The 14879-nt window shown below is 57.1% G+C and overlaps 1 protein-coding gene across 1 annotated transcript; it reads right to left on the minus strand.

Moving 5' to 3' along the window:
• Positions 1–1365: 1365 nt before the first annotated feature.
• On the minus strand, positions 1366–2508 carry LOC140902378 (adenosine receptor A1). Its single transcript, XM_073322396.2, has one exon. It carries the CDS (start codon positions 2506–2508, stop codon positions 1366–1368), a length of 1143 nt encoding a protein of 380 aa, XP_073178497.2.
• Positions 2509–14879: the final 12371 nt, after the last annotated feature.

Here is a 14879-nt window from a genome sequence, read left to right on the forward strand (position 1 = left end):
CTGCTTCCCTCGCTGCTTTTCTCCCGCCAGGGGCCAAGGACACAGGCTGGGCCAGTTCCCTCTTGGGTTCTCCTGCGCTGGCCCGAGGGCGTGGGGTGGGGATGGGGGTGGCCACCACTTTGGGGAACCAACCCCATCCAAACCCAGAAGGAAAGAAGAAACCTGGAGGGGGCGGGGGTGGGCATCGCTACAGGGCGTGGGCTTTGCAAAACGTATGTGGCTGTCTCTGGGAGAGCGGTTCGGGGGTCAGAGCTGTGGGGGGGGGCTGGGAGTTAGGACTCCTGGGTTCTGTTCCCAGCTCTGGGAGGGGAGTGGGGTCTAGTGGGTTAGAGCAGGGGGGGCTGGGAGCCAGGACTCCTGGGTTCTAGCCCTGGCTTTGAGCAGGGAGTGAGGTCTAGTGCATGGGCAGCGTGTGACTCCCACGTTTGGGGAGGCTGGGCATGAGCATAGGATACTCCCTAAAAGTGTGGGAGGGGGGGCGACCGGATCATGACCCTGCCCCCTGCTGCGCCCCGAGGTCCACCCCCGCTCGGCCTCCTCCCCCTGAAGCTCCACCCCAGGCCCTGCTCCTGCTTGGCCCCCTCCCCCGAGGACCCTCCGCCCCGGGGTGGAGGATTCTTGGGGGAAGAGGTGGAGCGAAGGCGGGACCTTGGGGGGAAGAGGCTGAGTGGGGGCGGGAAGAGGAGCAACATGGGCGGGGCCATGGGGGAAGAGGCTGAGTGGGTGCGGGGCCTCAGGGCGGAGCATGGGAGCCCTTTCGGGGGCAGCACTCCAAAGGGGGTGGGCCAGCGCACCTCCAGAGGGAGGGGCACTGCATCCTGTTTAGGGGAGGCTTAGCCCCCCCGGCCTCTTATACCTGCCACCCGTGGTCTAGTGTTGGGGTTCTCAAACTTCATTGCACCGCGAGCCCCTTCTGACAACAAAATCACTTCATGACCCCGGGAGAGGGGACCGAAGCCTGAGCCCGCCCGAGCCCCACTGCTCTGGGCAGGGGCCCAAAGCTGAAGCTCAAGGGCTTTAGCCCCAGGCAGGGGGCCTGCAACATGCGTCCTGCAGCCCTCGGGCTTTGGCTTCGGCCCCGGGCCCCAGCAAGTCTAAGCCAGCCCTGGCGACCCCATCCAAGGCATGGGTCATGATCCACAGTTTGAGAACCGCTGGTCTAGTGGGTTAAAGTGAGGGGACTGGGAGCCAGGACTCCTGGGTTCTTCTCCCATCTCTCCTGTCCCTAGCCCGGGGGGCCGCAGGGTGGGGGGGTCCTACTCCCCCTAGGGACCAGTGATAGTCTTAGCTCAGCGGTGACCCTCTAGGTATGAAAGAGGCTCCGGGAGTCCCAGGGGGGCCAATCCCATGGGCCACCAACCCACGTCACTTCCCTGGTAGGGGGCTGTTGTGGCTGGCCAGCTCCAGCCTGTTGGACGGCGTGAGTCCGGAGGCGGAGAACTTGCCTGGGGCGGAGGCGGGCAGGGGGTGCCATGTGCAGGGGAAGGTGGCCGTGAAGGCCTGGCGGAAGGAGCGCATGCGGAAGACGTACACCACGGGGTTGATGGCGGAGTTGGCGTGGGACAGGACGATGGTCGCCAGCACGAGCGGGCTGGGGATGGGGCAGCCGGGGCAGGCGAGCTGGAGGGTGTTGATGACGTGGAGGGGCAGCCAGCAGAAGGCAAAGCAGAAGAGGACGATGAAGAGCGAGGTGGCCAGCCGCAGCTCCTTGTGCAGGACACGGCGGCGTCGGGCCTGCCGGCTCACCTCAACCTCCCGCTCGGCCACCTTGCGGATCTGCCGCTTGGCCTCCAGGAAGATACGGCCGTAGAGGACCAGCATGATGGCCAGCGGCACCAGCATGCAGGCCATGAACTTGAAATAGACCTTGAAAGAGTCCTCGATGAAGGCGTTGAATTTGCACTGGCCGTCGGGCGGGAAGGGTTTATGCCAGCCCATGAGGGGCAGTGACCCAATGAAGGTGGCCAGCACCCAGCTGCTCAGGATGACCAGGAGCGAGTTCTGGGGGCTCATGAGGGATGGGTACTGGAAGGGCTTGAGGATGGAGATGTACCGCTCCACTGCAATGGCCAGCAGGCCGAAGACCGAGGCCTGCGTGAAGATCAGCAGGGTGCAGAGCATCAGCAAGCACAGAGTCGGCCGGCCCCGCGGCAGCCCCGCATCCGCCATCTGGGCGCAGGGGATGGCCACGGCCCCCACCAGGATGTCGGCCGCGGCCAGCGAGACCAGGAAGTGGTTGGTCACCACGGCGCGCAGCTTCCTGTCCCGCAGGATGACAGTGCAAATGAAGAGGTTGCCCGCGACGGACAGCACAGCTGTGACGGTCTCCGTCAGGAAGTAGGGCACGTCCAGGCTGGGCAAGCTCCTGTTCGATGCCCCCGGGCAGGGCGGGGGAGTGATGGGCGGGAAGGACGAGTTGGGGAAGGCGTTGGTGGCACGTGGGGCTCTGGCCATGTTAATCCAGGTGCCTCGCTGGGCCGTCAGTGCTCCCCCGTCTCCATACTCCATCAGCGCGGCTGCACGGAGGGAAACCAGAGCTCAGCATATGGCCAACCTCTACGGGGGGTTGGGCTACGGGGGTCGAATTCTGGTCTTTGATTTGGTGAGCAGGAAGCTGGGAGGGGGTCACTGGCCTGGGATCTGCAGGTCAGACCGGAGGATCTGGTGGGCCCCTGCGATCGGGGGGAGAGCCTCCGAGAATGCCCAATTCCCCTGCTCCTGAGGGCTAAGACATGGGAACCTGGCCCTGTTCTGTTGGAATCAGAGGGACACGGGATGTATCTCCCCACCTCGTGTTAATGGCTGTCGAGGGGCCACATGCCCGCACACGCTAGGTATTTCCATACATCCAGTGACGTATCTTATACGGCCGCTACTTCCATTACCAGGGAGGGAGCAGTTCACCGAGGGCTGGGGTGGATTCTCCGTCCCTGGCACTTTTCTCAATCAAGGCGGGCTGTTTTTCTCTGGCTCAACCGGGAATTAACCCAGCACCATCCTATGGCCTGAGTCATCCAGCGGGTCAGCCTAGATGGTCCCAATGGCCCCTCCTGGCCTTGGAATCTCTGGCCCAGGGAGAGGTTGGACCCAGGTGAAAGCACAAGGCAAGTTGGAGGGGGGGCAGATTCCTGGTGTGCAAGGCGGGCGGGGGGGGGATTAAGGCATTAATCCCACGTGCAATGCCCATATGCCATGCTGTAAGAAAATATCTCCAGTTTGCTTTACAACTTTGAAAATGTTCTCTCTGAACTTGTGAACACAGCCACCGGAATCGTCTCCCACCCCACACCCCGCCTTCCCTGCCAGAGGGACTGTCGAAAGCAGATGGGCCATGGAGCGGGTTGGTCAGATGGGGTTAAAACAGCCCTGGGGGGGTGGCGGGACGGACAGGACTGCCCTGGGGGAGCCAAAGGCTAGGCTGATGGGGAAGGCAGCCACAGCTGGGGCCACGCCCCAATCAGGCCACAGCTGGCCTTATAACAGGCTATGAGCCAGGTGCTCAGGCAGTCTCTCTCTAGCTGTGGAGAGAGATGGGCCTGGCTAGCTTACCAGTGTATCCAGAGTGAAGCAGGGCTGGGGAAAGGCCAGAGGAGTTGGGGAGCTCCAGGCTGGAAAGCCCCCTTCCTGCAGGCCTTGCTGAAGGCCTAAAGCAAGTACTGGGGTTGCAGAGCAGCAGCCCAAGTTTAGACAAAGGCAGCAGGTCCAAACCCTCCTTGCCGATGATGAGTGGTACAGACTGCAGTCTGCCCCAGTGTGTGTGGGCTAGATGAGGACTGGTAGTAGCTGCTGAGGCAAGGTGGGGATAGAGGGTGGGGGAAACCCAGAGACTGTGGGGGGTCCGCAGAGGGCAGAACCCTGAGGGAAGGGGCAATGGGCTCTGGGAGGGACACGGAGGCCTGAGGCAAGCGGGACACCGGCCTGCAGAGGGTGCTCTGAAAGCTGGAGAGCTAATTCCCAGGATGACCAGGGGGAGGCACTGCACTGGTGAGCCATGCCCTGCTACAGGCCATCAAGGATCATTGCAATACAAAGGATTGGTTAATGGCCCTTTCCAGCACTTAAGAATTGCTATGTGCCAGGAAGCTCAATCTGTGAGCTTGGAAACTGAAGGAAGGAAATCAAACAAAGCCACAGGAATATTTTCTGTCTTTTTGGCTGGTTGAACTCCTAAGGAAGCTAGAGATTCCCTGGGGCTGCCCTGAAAGACCCTCTGAATTGACTGATGCATCTGCCATTTTGTTGCCCAGTCACGCAGTTTTGTGAGGTCCCTTTGTAACTCTTTACGGTCTGCTTTGGACTTAACTAACTTGAGTCATTTTGTATCCTTGGCAAATTTTGCCACTTCCCTGTTTACCCCTTTTTCCAGATCAAAGGAATACTGGCTCTGCTTAGTTTGCATTTAAGCAATAAACAAAGTAATCAAGCAGGAAGGAAAAGAAAGGGTTCTTAAACAGGTGAGGGAAAAAGCAGCAGGGAACATCCTTTCTAATAGACACTTTCTCTCCTGAATCTCAGCTGGAAAGGCTTTTCAAGAGGGTGACTGACACCCCCTCCCCCCTGCTCTTTGCATTCATGGCATCTGAAGCAATAAGAGGCATTCTGGGGAGAAGGGGTCCTGACCTAAGAAGTTTAGTCAGTAAAACTACTGAAAGCATCTGGTGAGAGATCTTTAGTTGAATTTAGCAGAGTTTGTTAAATTAAGCATTGGTTGCATTTTATCTTTACTTTTCTTGTAACCATTTCTGGCTTTTATGCCTCATTACTTGTTCTCACTTCAAACCTCTCTCTTTGTAGTTAATAAACTTGTTTCTCTGTTTGATCTAATCCCATGTGTTTGAACTGAAGTGTCTGGGCAACTTCATTTGGGGTGGCAAGTTGCGTGCCTATTATCTCTATTAAAGCAACAACAGACTTTGTATAATTTGCGTTGTCCAGGGGAGGACTAGGCAGTACAGGACAGACATTTCTGGGGGAAAATCTAATGCTGGGAGTGTGTTGGGGTCACCCAGCAAATTAACCAGGGCTGGTAAGAGCCAGGGTGTGACAACAGCAGAAGCACAGGCATAGCTGGGAGTGACTTGCACGCTGGAGGTTCTTTGTGAGCAATCCAGGCTGGAGAGTATAGCAGCAAAGCAAGGTAAAGGGCACCCAGGTTAGAGGGCAGGAGTGACACAGCTACTCACTAATCTGGATTGTATCTTGTATGTCACAGCCCGCTTGGCAAGGGTGAGGGAGGCAGGCTAAAGCCTCGGTTGACAGCTCTCAGCCAAACCTAGCAGGCCACTTGGCTCAGCCCCCCAAACAGACCTAATCTTTAAGCAGGCGGATACTTGCTTTAAGCACGTAGCAAGAATACAACGTTTGTGTGCAGACAAGACCTGAGTCTCTTCCCTCCAAGCTCTGCTCTGGCCAGGGCCGTCCCTAAGGGGGTGTGGGGCCCGGGACAAGTCAGCCCCTGCCATAGGCACAGGAACTATGGGGGGGGGGGGCTGCAGCACCCCCGGGCTCCCAGCTGCCAGCCCTATGCCCAGGGTCCCGGCTGATGGCCCCGCGTGCCCCGAGCTCTGGCTGCCGCCCCATGCGCCCAAGGTCCTGGCTGCCAGTCCTGTGCAGCAGGGTCTCAGTTGTCGCCCTATGCCCAGGGTTCTGGCTGCAGCCCCGTGCGCCCGGGGTTTCTGGCACCAGCCAATCACACTGGCCTGAGGCACCCCCCCCCCAAAGTGCGGGGCCCGGAGTGGTCACTCCCATTTGCCATACCCAAGGAACAGCTTTGACTCGGCCACCAGCTCTGGTCAGGGTGGCATTTCTGGCCTGGGATGTGCAGGAGATGAGGGTGGCTAATCCTGAAGGGCCCTGCTGGCTTTAGAATCTAGAGCCCAGGCCCATATCCTTGCAGATAAGACACCTAACACCCCCTCCCTCCCAAGACCTCTGGGGTTCTGTTCTGAACGTTTCCCAGGGCCACGTGTGGCCCAAAGAGCCTGGGCTTATACTGGGCAGAAGCAGACACGCTTCTTACATTTGAGGGTGAATTTAAGCCCAATGAAGGGGACTGGCAGCTCCTGCAATTTGCATCCCTCTAGTTATCAACAGCACAGGGCCAGCATAGAGCCTAAGGAAGCAGGTGTCCCTCCCAGTCGGGTAAATTTCAACACTGCTATATGCTTTCCGTCTTCTTCTTTCACCTCTGTGATGAGATCATCTATGCCTAGTGGATAGAGCACTGGGCTGGGGCTCAGGCGATGTGGCTTTTATTTCTGGCTCTGTCACTGGCCTGACAGGTGACTTTGGTATGCCCTGGTCTGTGCCTCAGTTTCCCCATTTGTTAAGCACTTTGAGATCCAGTGATGATAAGAACTAGGAGTTATTACTGCTATGAGCCAAGTGAAACCTCACCATGGGTTAAGAGCAAATGGATACGGGAATGAATCCTCTATGTCAGAGACAGTCGAGGGGCCTGCGCAAGCCTCATAGAAACTAGCCCCATGTGGGCAGAGGGTTCAGCCAGGCATTGTGACCCAGTGCGGGTGGGTGAAGCGAGATAATGGAGAGCAGACAAGGATGGAGAGGTGAGAGGCAAGAAAGCCAAGCAGGAGACTGTATGTTCAGCGTGGGCCTGGAAAAAAGACACAGAGAACTCTGGGGTCTGGGATTGGCTAAAGAGGGGCGGTGGGGTGGGGGGCTGTAAGCTAAGAGACTGCTCCTTTTGGTCTTCGTGTCATCTGTATTCAGAGCCACAGGACTTCATACATTCTGGGGGTTGCGTCAAAGAAAATACCAGACTCCATCAATGTCTCCTCCTCTCTGGAACATCCCCAGGGCCCTGGACTTTGGCTGGCCACTAGGGACAGAAAGGGGCAATGGTATTTAGTGTCCCTAGCGGGCCCAGTCCTCTGTCGTCTTGCCATTTCTACAGTCATTTGCACCTGTGCAAAGCCCTGCTAGATCACGTACAGGGGTATCAACCAGGACACAAGGTGGGGGACCGTCTAGTGGATAAGCAGAGCTCTAGAGAGAGCCGGATTCTGCTGCCAATCTCAGCATAAGCTCAGAGTGAGTCCATTGACTTTGTGTTGCCTGCTGTGACAAAGTCATTGCACGTCTTGGGATATTCGGGGTTTCCCTGAAAGCCCCAGCTGCTGGAATCCAGGGGCAGCCAGAGGCTCTCAGCGTCAATTGTAAAAATAACGCCTGTTTCCAGCCCCTGTGTTTGCGGAGCGAAGCCCACAAATCCATTTTAAAATAATAATATTGCGTTTTTTTAAGACGCCGTCAGGCTTTGGAGGACCCGACGCACGGGTTTATGCCGTTTGAGGTGGCAGTCTTGTGGTTACTGCCCCGCAACAGATCAGAATAGGCCCCCAGCTTTTCAGAGATCTGAAAGGCCGTCCACAAATGCTTCGGCTCCTGGGTGATTTTTTTTTTTAATGGTAGCGTGAATCGCTCTAGCTTGGTATAAACCCCCTTCACTAGTGGGTGAAGCACTGGCTGGAGACTCAGGATGCCTGGGTTCTGTGCCTGGGTGAACTTGGCCTGACTCCCTCCCCCGACCCCTCTGGCCACTTAGAGGAGTAACTCCACCGGAGACCGCAGGAACAGGGCTCAGAATCTGGCTCAGCAGCCGGAGTGCTCCGGAGACGTGAGGGGCCGTTTCCAGTGAGGAGCAGGAAAGCCAAGTCACAAGCAGGTTATTGATCACAGCCAAGGCGTGGGAAGATGGTTTTGATTTTCTCTGCAGCGTGGGGCATCTGGGCAGATCTCTCCTCATCAGTCCCATCTCAGGGCAAGGACATCAGGGAGAACCCTGGTCTCTCCCGCTGTCTGCCTGCGGGGCACAACGGTTTTGCTTCCTGGGATGTTTTTGGCTAACCCAAGTTACTGGGCTGAGTATAGGGGTAGCTGGGTAAATGTAATAGCCTGGGGTACACAGGAGACCAAACGGGGCGATCTGCTGGCCCCATCTTGCCACAAAAACTCTATGGATGTATGTTACAGCCATGAGCCGCAGTGGCAAAGGCGAAGGACTCACCTGTCGAGGCTGCATATCCATCTCTGCTCCCGCAGGGCATCTGTCCAAAGGGCTCTCATGCGGTCAGCTGGTGGCCGGCATGTCTCCAAGCCCCGTCTCGCCAGCAGCCAGCTGTCCCTGGCCCATCAGAGCCCAGCACAGCTCGGTCCGCCGCAGCCTCACACGCCAGGTGTTTGCAAGGATTGGATCTGATAAGCTGCTGCGCCTATCAAGGTAGGCGCTCTCCACAGCGGGAGAGGGAACTGGGTGGACAAAGGAGGAGGGGATGTTTGTTGGTGGCGCTGAAGGGAAACAGACAGAGAGGCTGCTGGGCTGGGCAGGGGGGCCAAGGACGTTACCCCTCCCCCTTGATTCCTATTGATGCAACATCCAACAGGGTTCAAAGATGCTCTTCATCAGGGTCATATGGGGGAGCAAAGTCCTTGGGGCAGGTGACCCCCCAAATAAAGGTGTGACACGCAGGAATTGTGGCTACAGCCCCCCCCCTCCAGCTATGGATTTTAGGGGCAGAGGGTACCAGGGGTGATGAGGCATTCTCCCCTCCACCCTACAATTTCCACCATCATTTCCTCCCCTTTGTCACTTCTCCTTCTCCCAGGGCCGCTGTCCTCCATGAGGGGCTGGACCCTGAGGAGATCTGGCTGCAATCTGGGGAGGGGACAGAACTCCCTCCCCAGGGGGAGGGCGGTGGAGCTTGCAGCTGAACCAGGGCTCAGGAGGGTGCGCTCGATTCCCAGCTACACTGGGGCCACTTTTATCAGCAAGACTCAAAATCAAACGTGGACAGATGCAAGAGAAAGAACATTTGGCTGGTCAAACTAGTGTAGACCGGGCCTTGTACCGAAATAAGACCCTCGGCATTGCCTTGTGCTCCGGTTTAGCTAGATCACACCTTAAATTAAACCAGGACAATTTCCCTGCGTAGACTCAACTTCATTTACCAGGCAACACTGATGAAAACCAGATTGAAACTGATGGAGAGTGTCCACACACAAAGGGTGCGTCCACCCTAGGAGAAAAAATGGGGGGATCTTACCACTGGGGAAAATAATATGAGGTAATTTCCTAATGTGGACCCAGCACTTTGTGGGGTTTGGGACCATTAGGGCAATTTCCTGGACAAACCATATTGAATGATGTTAAAAGGGGGGACATGGTAGAGGTCTATAAAATCATGACCGGTGTAGAGAGGGTAGATAAGGAAGTGTTATTTACTCCTTCTCCTTCTAATACAAGAACCAGGGGTCATCAAATGAAATTAATAGGCAGCAGATTTAAAACCAACAGAAGGAAGTATTTCTTCACACAACGCACAGTCAACCTGTGGAACTCCTTGCCAGAGGATGTTGTGAAGGCCAAGACCATAACAGGGTTCAAAAAAGAACTAGATAAGTTCATGGAGGAAAAGTCCATCAATGGCTGTGAGTCAAGATGGACAGAGACAGTGTCCCTAACCCTGTTTGCCAGAAGCTGGGAAGGGGCGACAGGGGATGGATCACTGATGATGACCTGTTCTGTTCATTCCCGCTAGGGGTTCATCAGATACAAATGCAAATGTGTATGGTGGGATCGCATGGAAAGTCTTTAGGACAAGGGTGGCCAAACTTTTTGGCCCGAGGGCCACAATGGGGTGCGAAACTGTATGGAGGGCCAGGTAGGGAAGGCTCTGCCTCCCCAAACAGCCAGGCCCTGGCCCCCACCCCCATCCACCCCCTCCCACTTTCCGCCCCCTGACTGACCCCCTCAGAACCCCAACCCATCCAACCCCCCCCCGCTCCTTGTCCCCTGACTACCCCCTCCCAGGACCCCTGCCCCAAACCGCCTCCCCCGGGACCCCATCCCCATCCAACTCCCCCTGTCCCCTGACTGCCCCCCCGACCCCTATTCACCCCCCCACCCCCTGACAGCCCCCCCGGGACCCACCCCCATCCAACCCCCCCTGCTCCCTGTCCCCAGACTGCCCCACCCCCCTATCCACCTCCCCACCCCCTGACAGCCCCCCGGGGACTCCCACACCCTATCCAACCCCACCGTCCCCTGACCGCCCCCCCCAAACCTCTGCCCCATCCAACCGCCCCCTGTTCTCTGTCCCCTGACTGCCCCCTGGGACCCTCTACCCCTTATCCAACCCCGCCCCCTTACCATGCTGCTCAGAGCAGCAGGAGCTCGCAGCCACGCTGCCCGGCTGGAGCCAGGAGGTGGCACAGCAAGGGAGGGTCTGGGGACTAGCCTCCCCGGCCAGGATAGTCCCATGGGCTGGATGTGACCCGCTGGCCATAGTTTGCGCACCTCTGCTTTAGGAGGAACATGGGATTCGCGCAGTCTCTGGAAAGCATTACGAGCTTCAAGGGACAATGCGGCAGAGAGGAATGCTCTTCTGGGAAGTGAAGTGGAAATTGGTGGCAGGAGGGGTTGCAAACCCCTATCTAAGGACTCGGCACATGAAGCATTGCCCGGTGCGGGGAACACACCTTTTGTCTGCTGATCCTCTGTGCCGTGAGGATTGTTCAAAGCTGAAGGGTGGAAAGGAGTCACCGAGTTACTCAGGAGGGGGCTTATTTGGAGTGGAAGCCTTGATCACCGGCCAGATCCATTGGTGGTGTCAGGGCAGGAGGGGGGGAGGGAAATCTCTGGTAAGCCTATCAGCATGTGGGTAGGTCAGCTGATGGGTTTTAATATGTTTTCTCTGTAACGCTTTTACCTTCGGAATCAATGTGCTTGCTTAGAAAGGGCTGGGTGGTCATCACTGGGGCAATTGCGCTGGTTACCGTCTCTGTGTAGACCCGTAAAGCAGGCTGCATTAGGCAGGTGGGCCTGGAGAACTCACAGGTTGGGCAGGGCTCTGTGCAGCCGGGAGGAGAGAGAGAAACACAGGTCTCCACCCAGGAGAGGTGACAGCTGGGAAGCTGGGGGTCTAGAGTGGGGGGTGCGCTTGCTGGAGGGGGAGTACAGGTGCAGGTGCCCTGAACTGTGACTGTTTGTACTCGTGTTAGCAGGGCAGGGTAATGAGGGGAACGGGATTTATCTGGGCTTGCTGAGTTATGCTTACACATTTAGGAAGGTACGCCACATTAGCCACGATGCAGTCACCAAAGCATGCACCCTGAAGCCACCTGTTTAGCTCACCTGATGCAACCTCCCATCTTGAGCTAAACTGGCCTTGCCAGAGCGGGAGGATGGGGACGTGGGATGCTAGCGAGGGTCAGTTCCCTGCCATGCCGCAGATTTCCTGGGTGAATCACTTAGCCTGTCTGTGCCTCAGTTTCCCCATCTGTGCAGGACTCTACCTCACAAGCGGATTGGTGAGGAGAAACACACCACAGATTGTGAGGTGCTAAGACACCCTGAAGAACCAGGCAAGAGTCTAAGGTATCCAGATGATTAGTGCGTCTGTCCCCTCAGCTGATATAAGAGTTTGCACCAGTTCAATAACTGGTTTTAAAATACCAGTTAAACCGGTGCCTATTTCTTGGGCAGAAAGGAGGGCTTTGAATGGCACGAATCCCATTGATCCGCAGACAGGAAAAATCAGCAAATGGCTTTTTTTTCAAGACAGAGCCAACTGTTTACTCTGGCAAAGCCTCCCATAGCCCTCTTACTGGGTGCACGGCTGGTGAGCAATTTTCCAATCTCTCTTTGATCAAGGCCATTGTTAGCCGCTTTTATCAAGGAGATGCCTCATTAAACCTCATCAGCTCTAAAATGTTTAAGCGGCGTCAACTGAAAACTCCGGCCCTGAGTACACAGGCTAAATGAACAGGCTTGGGAGCAAGTGCGTGGCGTGGGGGTGAACCAGAGATTCGGGCCCGGCTCCTGATCCGATCCTCATGCTGCTTGTAGCTCCTGTGTTACCCGTGTTCACTGGTGTTACTCCGGATTTACACTGGCCTGGATGAGCTCAGTATCAGGCAGCTGTTGTTCCTTTTCTCCTGCCAGCTCTTTTCAGTTCTGAGAAACCTCCGACTGAGTTCTTAATGCCTCCCATTACTAAATATGTATGTACTTAATAAAAATCATATACATTGGAGTAGGGGACATTTCCAAAGGGTGTTTAAAAATAACTCTTCTGGTTGCTGTTTGTACTGCGCTAGCCCCTAGAGGTGCCAGATTGGGGGTCGAGGCCCCGTTGTGCTAGGCCCTGTACAAACACATAATGAAAAGGTGATCCAATTTTGATGGTGCAACACCTGCTTACACCCGCTGGGGATCTGGCTTGTAAGGTAACACCCCCAGAAAGGAGGTCTAGGATAGGGGTTCTCAAACTTTTTTTTGCTGGGACCCTCTTTGAAAATATTTCAGGCTCTGATGACCCCCTCTCCACACCAGGCCACCCTTACTTCTGCACTGCTGCTTGCGACACCCTCCCCCCCAACAATAGGCTCGTGATCCCCTTTTGGGTCAGGACCCCCAGTTTGAGAACCACTGGTCTGGACATCCCAAACTCTTGTGGCTGTTCAGGGGATTGGTTGAAGTGCCCCAAATCCCACTGCCATGTATTTTTCTCCCCATGAAAAACAACCATGAGGTTGCAAACCAGATAAGCCTCAGCTCCCACAGCTGGGTGTTTTCCCACAACCTCAGCAACAGAGATGCATGAAAGAAGGAATTTGCAATCTCTTTCCCCGCCTCCCTCCTTTAGATATATCCGTATCCCAGAGGCGCTGGTCCCGACTCCACAGTTCAGGTTGAGCTTTCAGAAATTTCTAGTTTCACAGGAGCTTTAAATCTTTATTTTGTACTGATCTCACTGAAATGGTAAAAAAACTCCCACAAACACAGCCTGTCACAGGCAGCGAACCGGAGAAATGACAGGCTGGAAGGAATCTGGTCCAGGCGCCTGCGCTGAGGTTGGACCAAGTGGAGCGCAGTTTGGATGCACCTGGGGGCTTGACGAAAAACAAACTGATGCAGAGAGAATAATAAAGGTTTGTGTCGGCCCTGTGAAATGAAACGGTTTTTTAAATGAAATGGAAAGATGTGTTTCGTTTAGCAATTTTAGCTAACTTAGAAGTAAGGGGGAGAAACACGCAAACTGAAAACCTGAAAAAATTAGTTTCAGGTTGAACGAAAATGGGGCTTTTTTTGTTTGTTTCAGGGACAAAGATGGAGGGAAAAACCTGTTTAAGTGCAACATGAACTGATATGTTCCCCAGATGTTTTGGTTTGGTCCCTACTTTACTGACGCTACCATCAGCCCTATGACTTCAAAGATCAGGAGTCAGAGACAAAAAAAAAAATCACAAGATTTTTTTCAAGACCCATCTCTGGTGCTTGGGCCTGTCAGTCCATCGCTAGACCTCCCCCCCCACCCCCCCGGTGCTGCCAACTGCCAGAAGTGCAGCGGGTGATGCCAGCCTGGCCCCACTGCAGGGGCAGCTGCCTGACGGCGGGGAGTTTCCAGCTTCTCCCCACAGCCCCAAATTCCAACAAATTAGTTCTGTGTTGTCGTCCCCCCAGCCCCACATCTGTCCTCCCCCCAGCCCAGCAATTAATTACATCCCCCCAAAGCCCCATATCAATTCTCCCCCCACCCCGCACAGCTGCTTTTCCTGCAGCTCATGGGGTTAGTCAACCCGCACATCAGGCCTGGTGTTGCAAGGAAGGAGAGGGGAGCGGAAGTGCCCTGAGCAGCTGAACTCTTCCTATCCCCCCAACCCCAAAACCCCTCTTGGCTCCTTGTGGGGGCAAGAAAAGAGCTATGCCTGCCTCATGCAACAGCTCCAGCTCCCTCTCCTGCCCCCCAGCCTCTGTCCCAATTCCCTCTCCTGTCCCGAGCTTCTGCCCCATCCCCCTCTCCTGCCCTGCCCCCCAGACTCTGCCCCATCCCCCTCTCCTGCCCCCCATCCCGGCCCCAGCCCCATCTCCTGCCTCCCAGCCTCTGTCCCAATTCCCTCTCCTGTCCCAAGCCTTTGCCCCATCCCCCTCTCCTGCCCTGCCCCCCAGACTCTGCCCCATCCCCCTCTCCTGCCCTGCCCCCCAGACTCTGCCCCATCCCCCTCTCCTGCCCCCCATCCCGGCCCCAGCCCCAGCCCCCTCTCCTGCCTCCCAGCCTCCGTCCCAATTCCCTCTCCTGTCCCGAGCCTCTGCCCCATCCCCCTCTCCTGCCCTGCCCCCCAGACTCTGCCCCATCCCCCTCTCCTGCCCCCCATCCCGGCCCCAGCCCCCTCTCCTGCCTCCCAGCCTCTGCCCCATCCCCCTCTCCTGCCCCGCCCCCCAGGCTCTGCCCCAACCCCCTCTCCTGCCCCCGAGTCCAGGCCCCAGCCCCACCCGCGCTCCGCCCACTCCGCACGGGCCCCGCCCCCTCCTCGCTTCCCGCCCGCCCCTCCCCCGCCTTGGAACCCGGGCCCGGCTCGTCCTCGCGCCCCGCCGCGCTCCCGGGAGCTCGCGGCCCGCCCGGGAAAGGTGGGGGGGGGGCGGGGGTAGGGAGCCTATTCCCCCCGCCCCTCCCCCATCCGCCCCGGGGTCCCCCTCCCTCATCACCCCTTCCCCATCGCCCCCTCTCCCTCTATGGCCCCCCACTGCCCCCTCCCCTGTCACCCCCCCAGACCTTCCCCTCCCACCTCAGCCCCAGGGAGCCCCCTCCCCCCGGTTCCCCCTCTCCCATCACCCCCAAGAGGCTCCTTCTGCCCCCCCCACAGCTCCCCTCCCACTGCACCCCCTCCTCCATCAGCCCACCAGGGAGCCCCACCCTCTCCATTCCCCCCCTGTGGGAGCCCCTGTCACCCCCCCAGGAAGCCTGCTCTCCCCCACTGGTCTCCCATCACCCCACAGGGTACCTCCCCCGACTCCTCCCCATCACTCCCAGGGCTCCCCCCCACATTGTCTCAGGCTCCCCCATTCCTGGGAGCCC

The sequence above is a fragment of the Lepidochelys kempii genome, chromosome 23, assembly GCF_965140285.1.
Source record: "Lepidochelys kempii isolate rLepKem1 chromosome 23, rLepKem1.hap1, whole genome shotgun sequence".
Taxonomy (NCBI): Eukaryota; Metazoa; Chordata; order Testudines; family Cheloniidae; genus Lepidochelys; species Lepidochelys kempii.

Coding starts and splice junctions, on each gene's coding strand:
- LOC140902378 (XM_073322396.2), bottom strand. CDS start 2,508: ATGGAGTATGGAGACGGGGGAGCACTGACGGCCCAGCGAGGCACCTGG.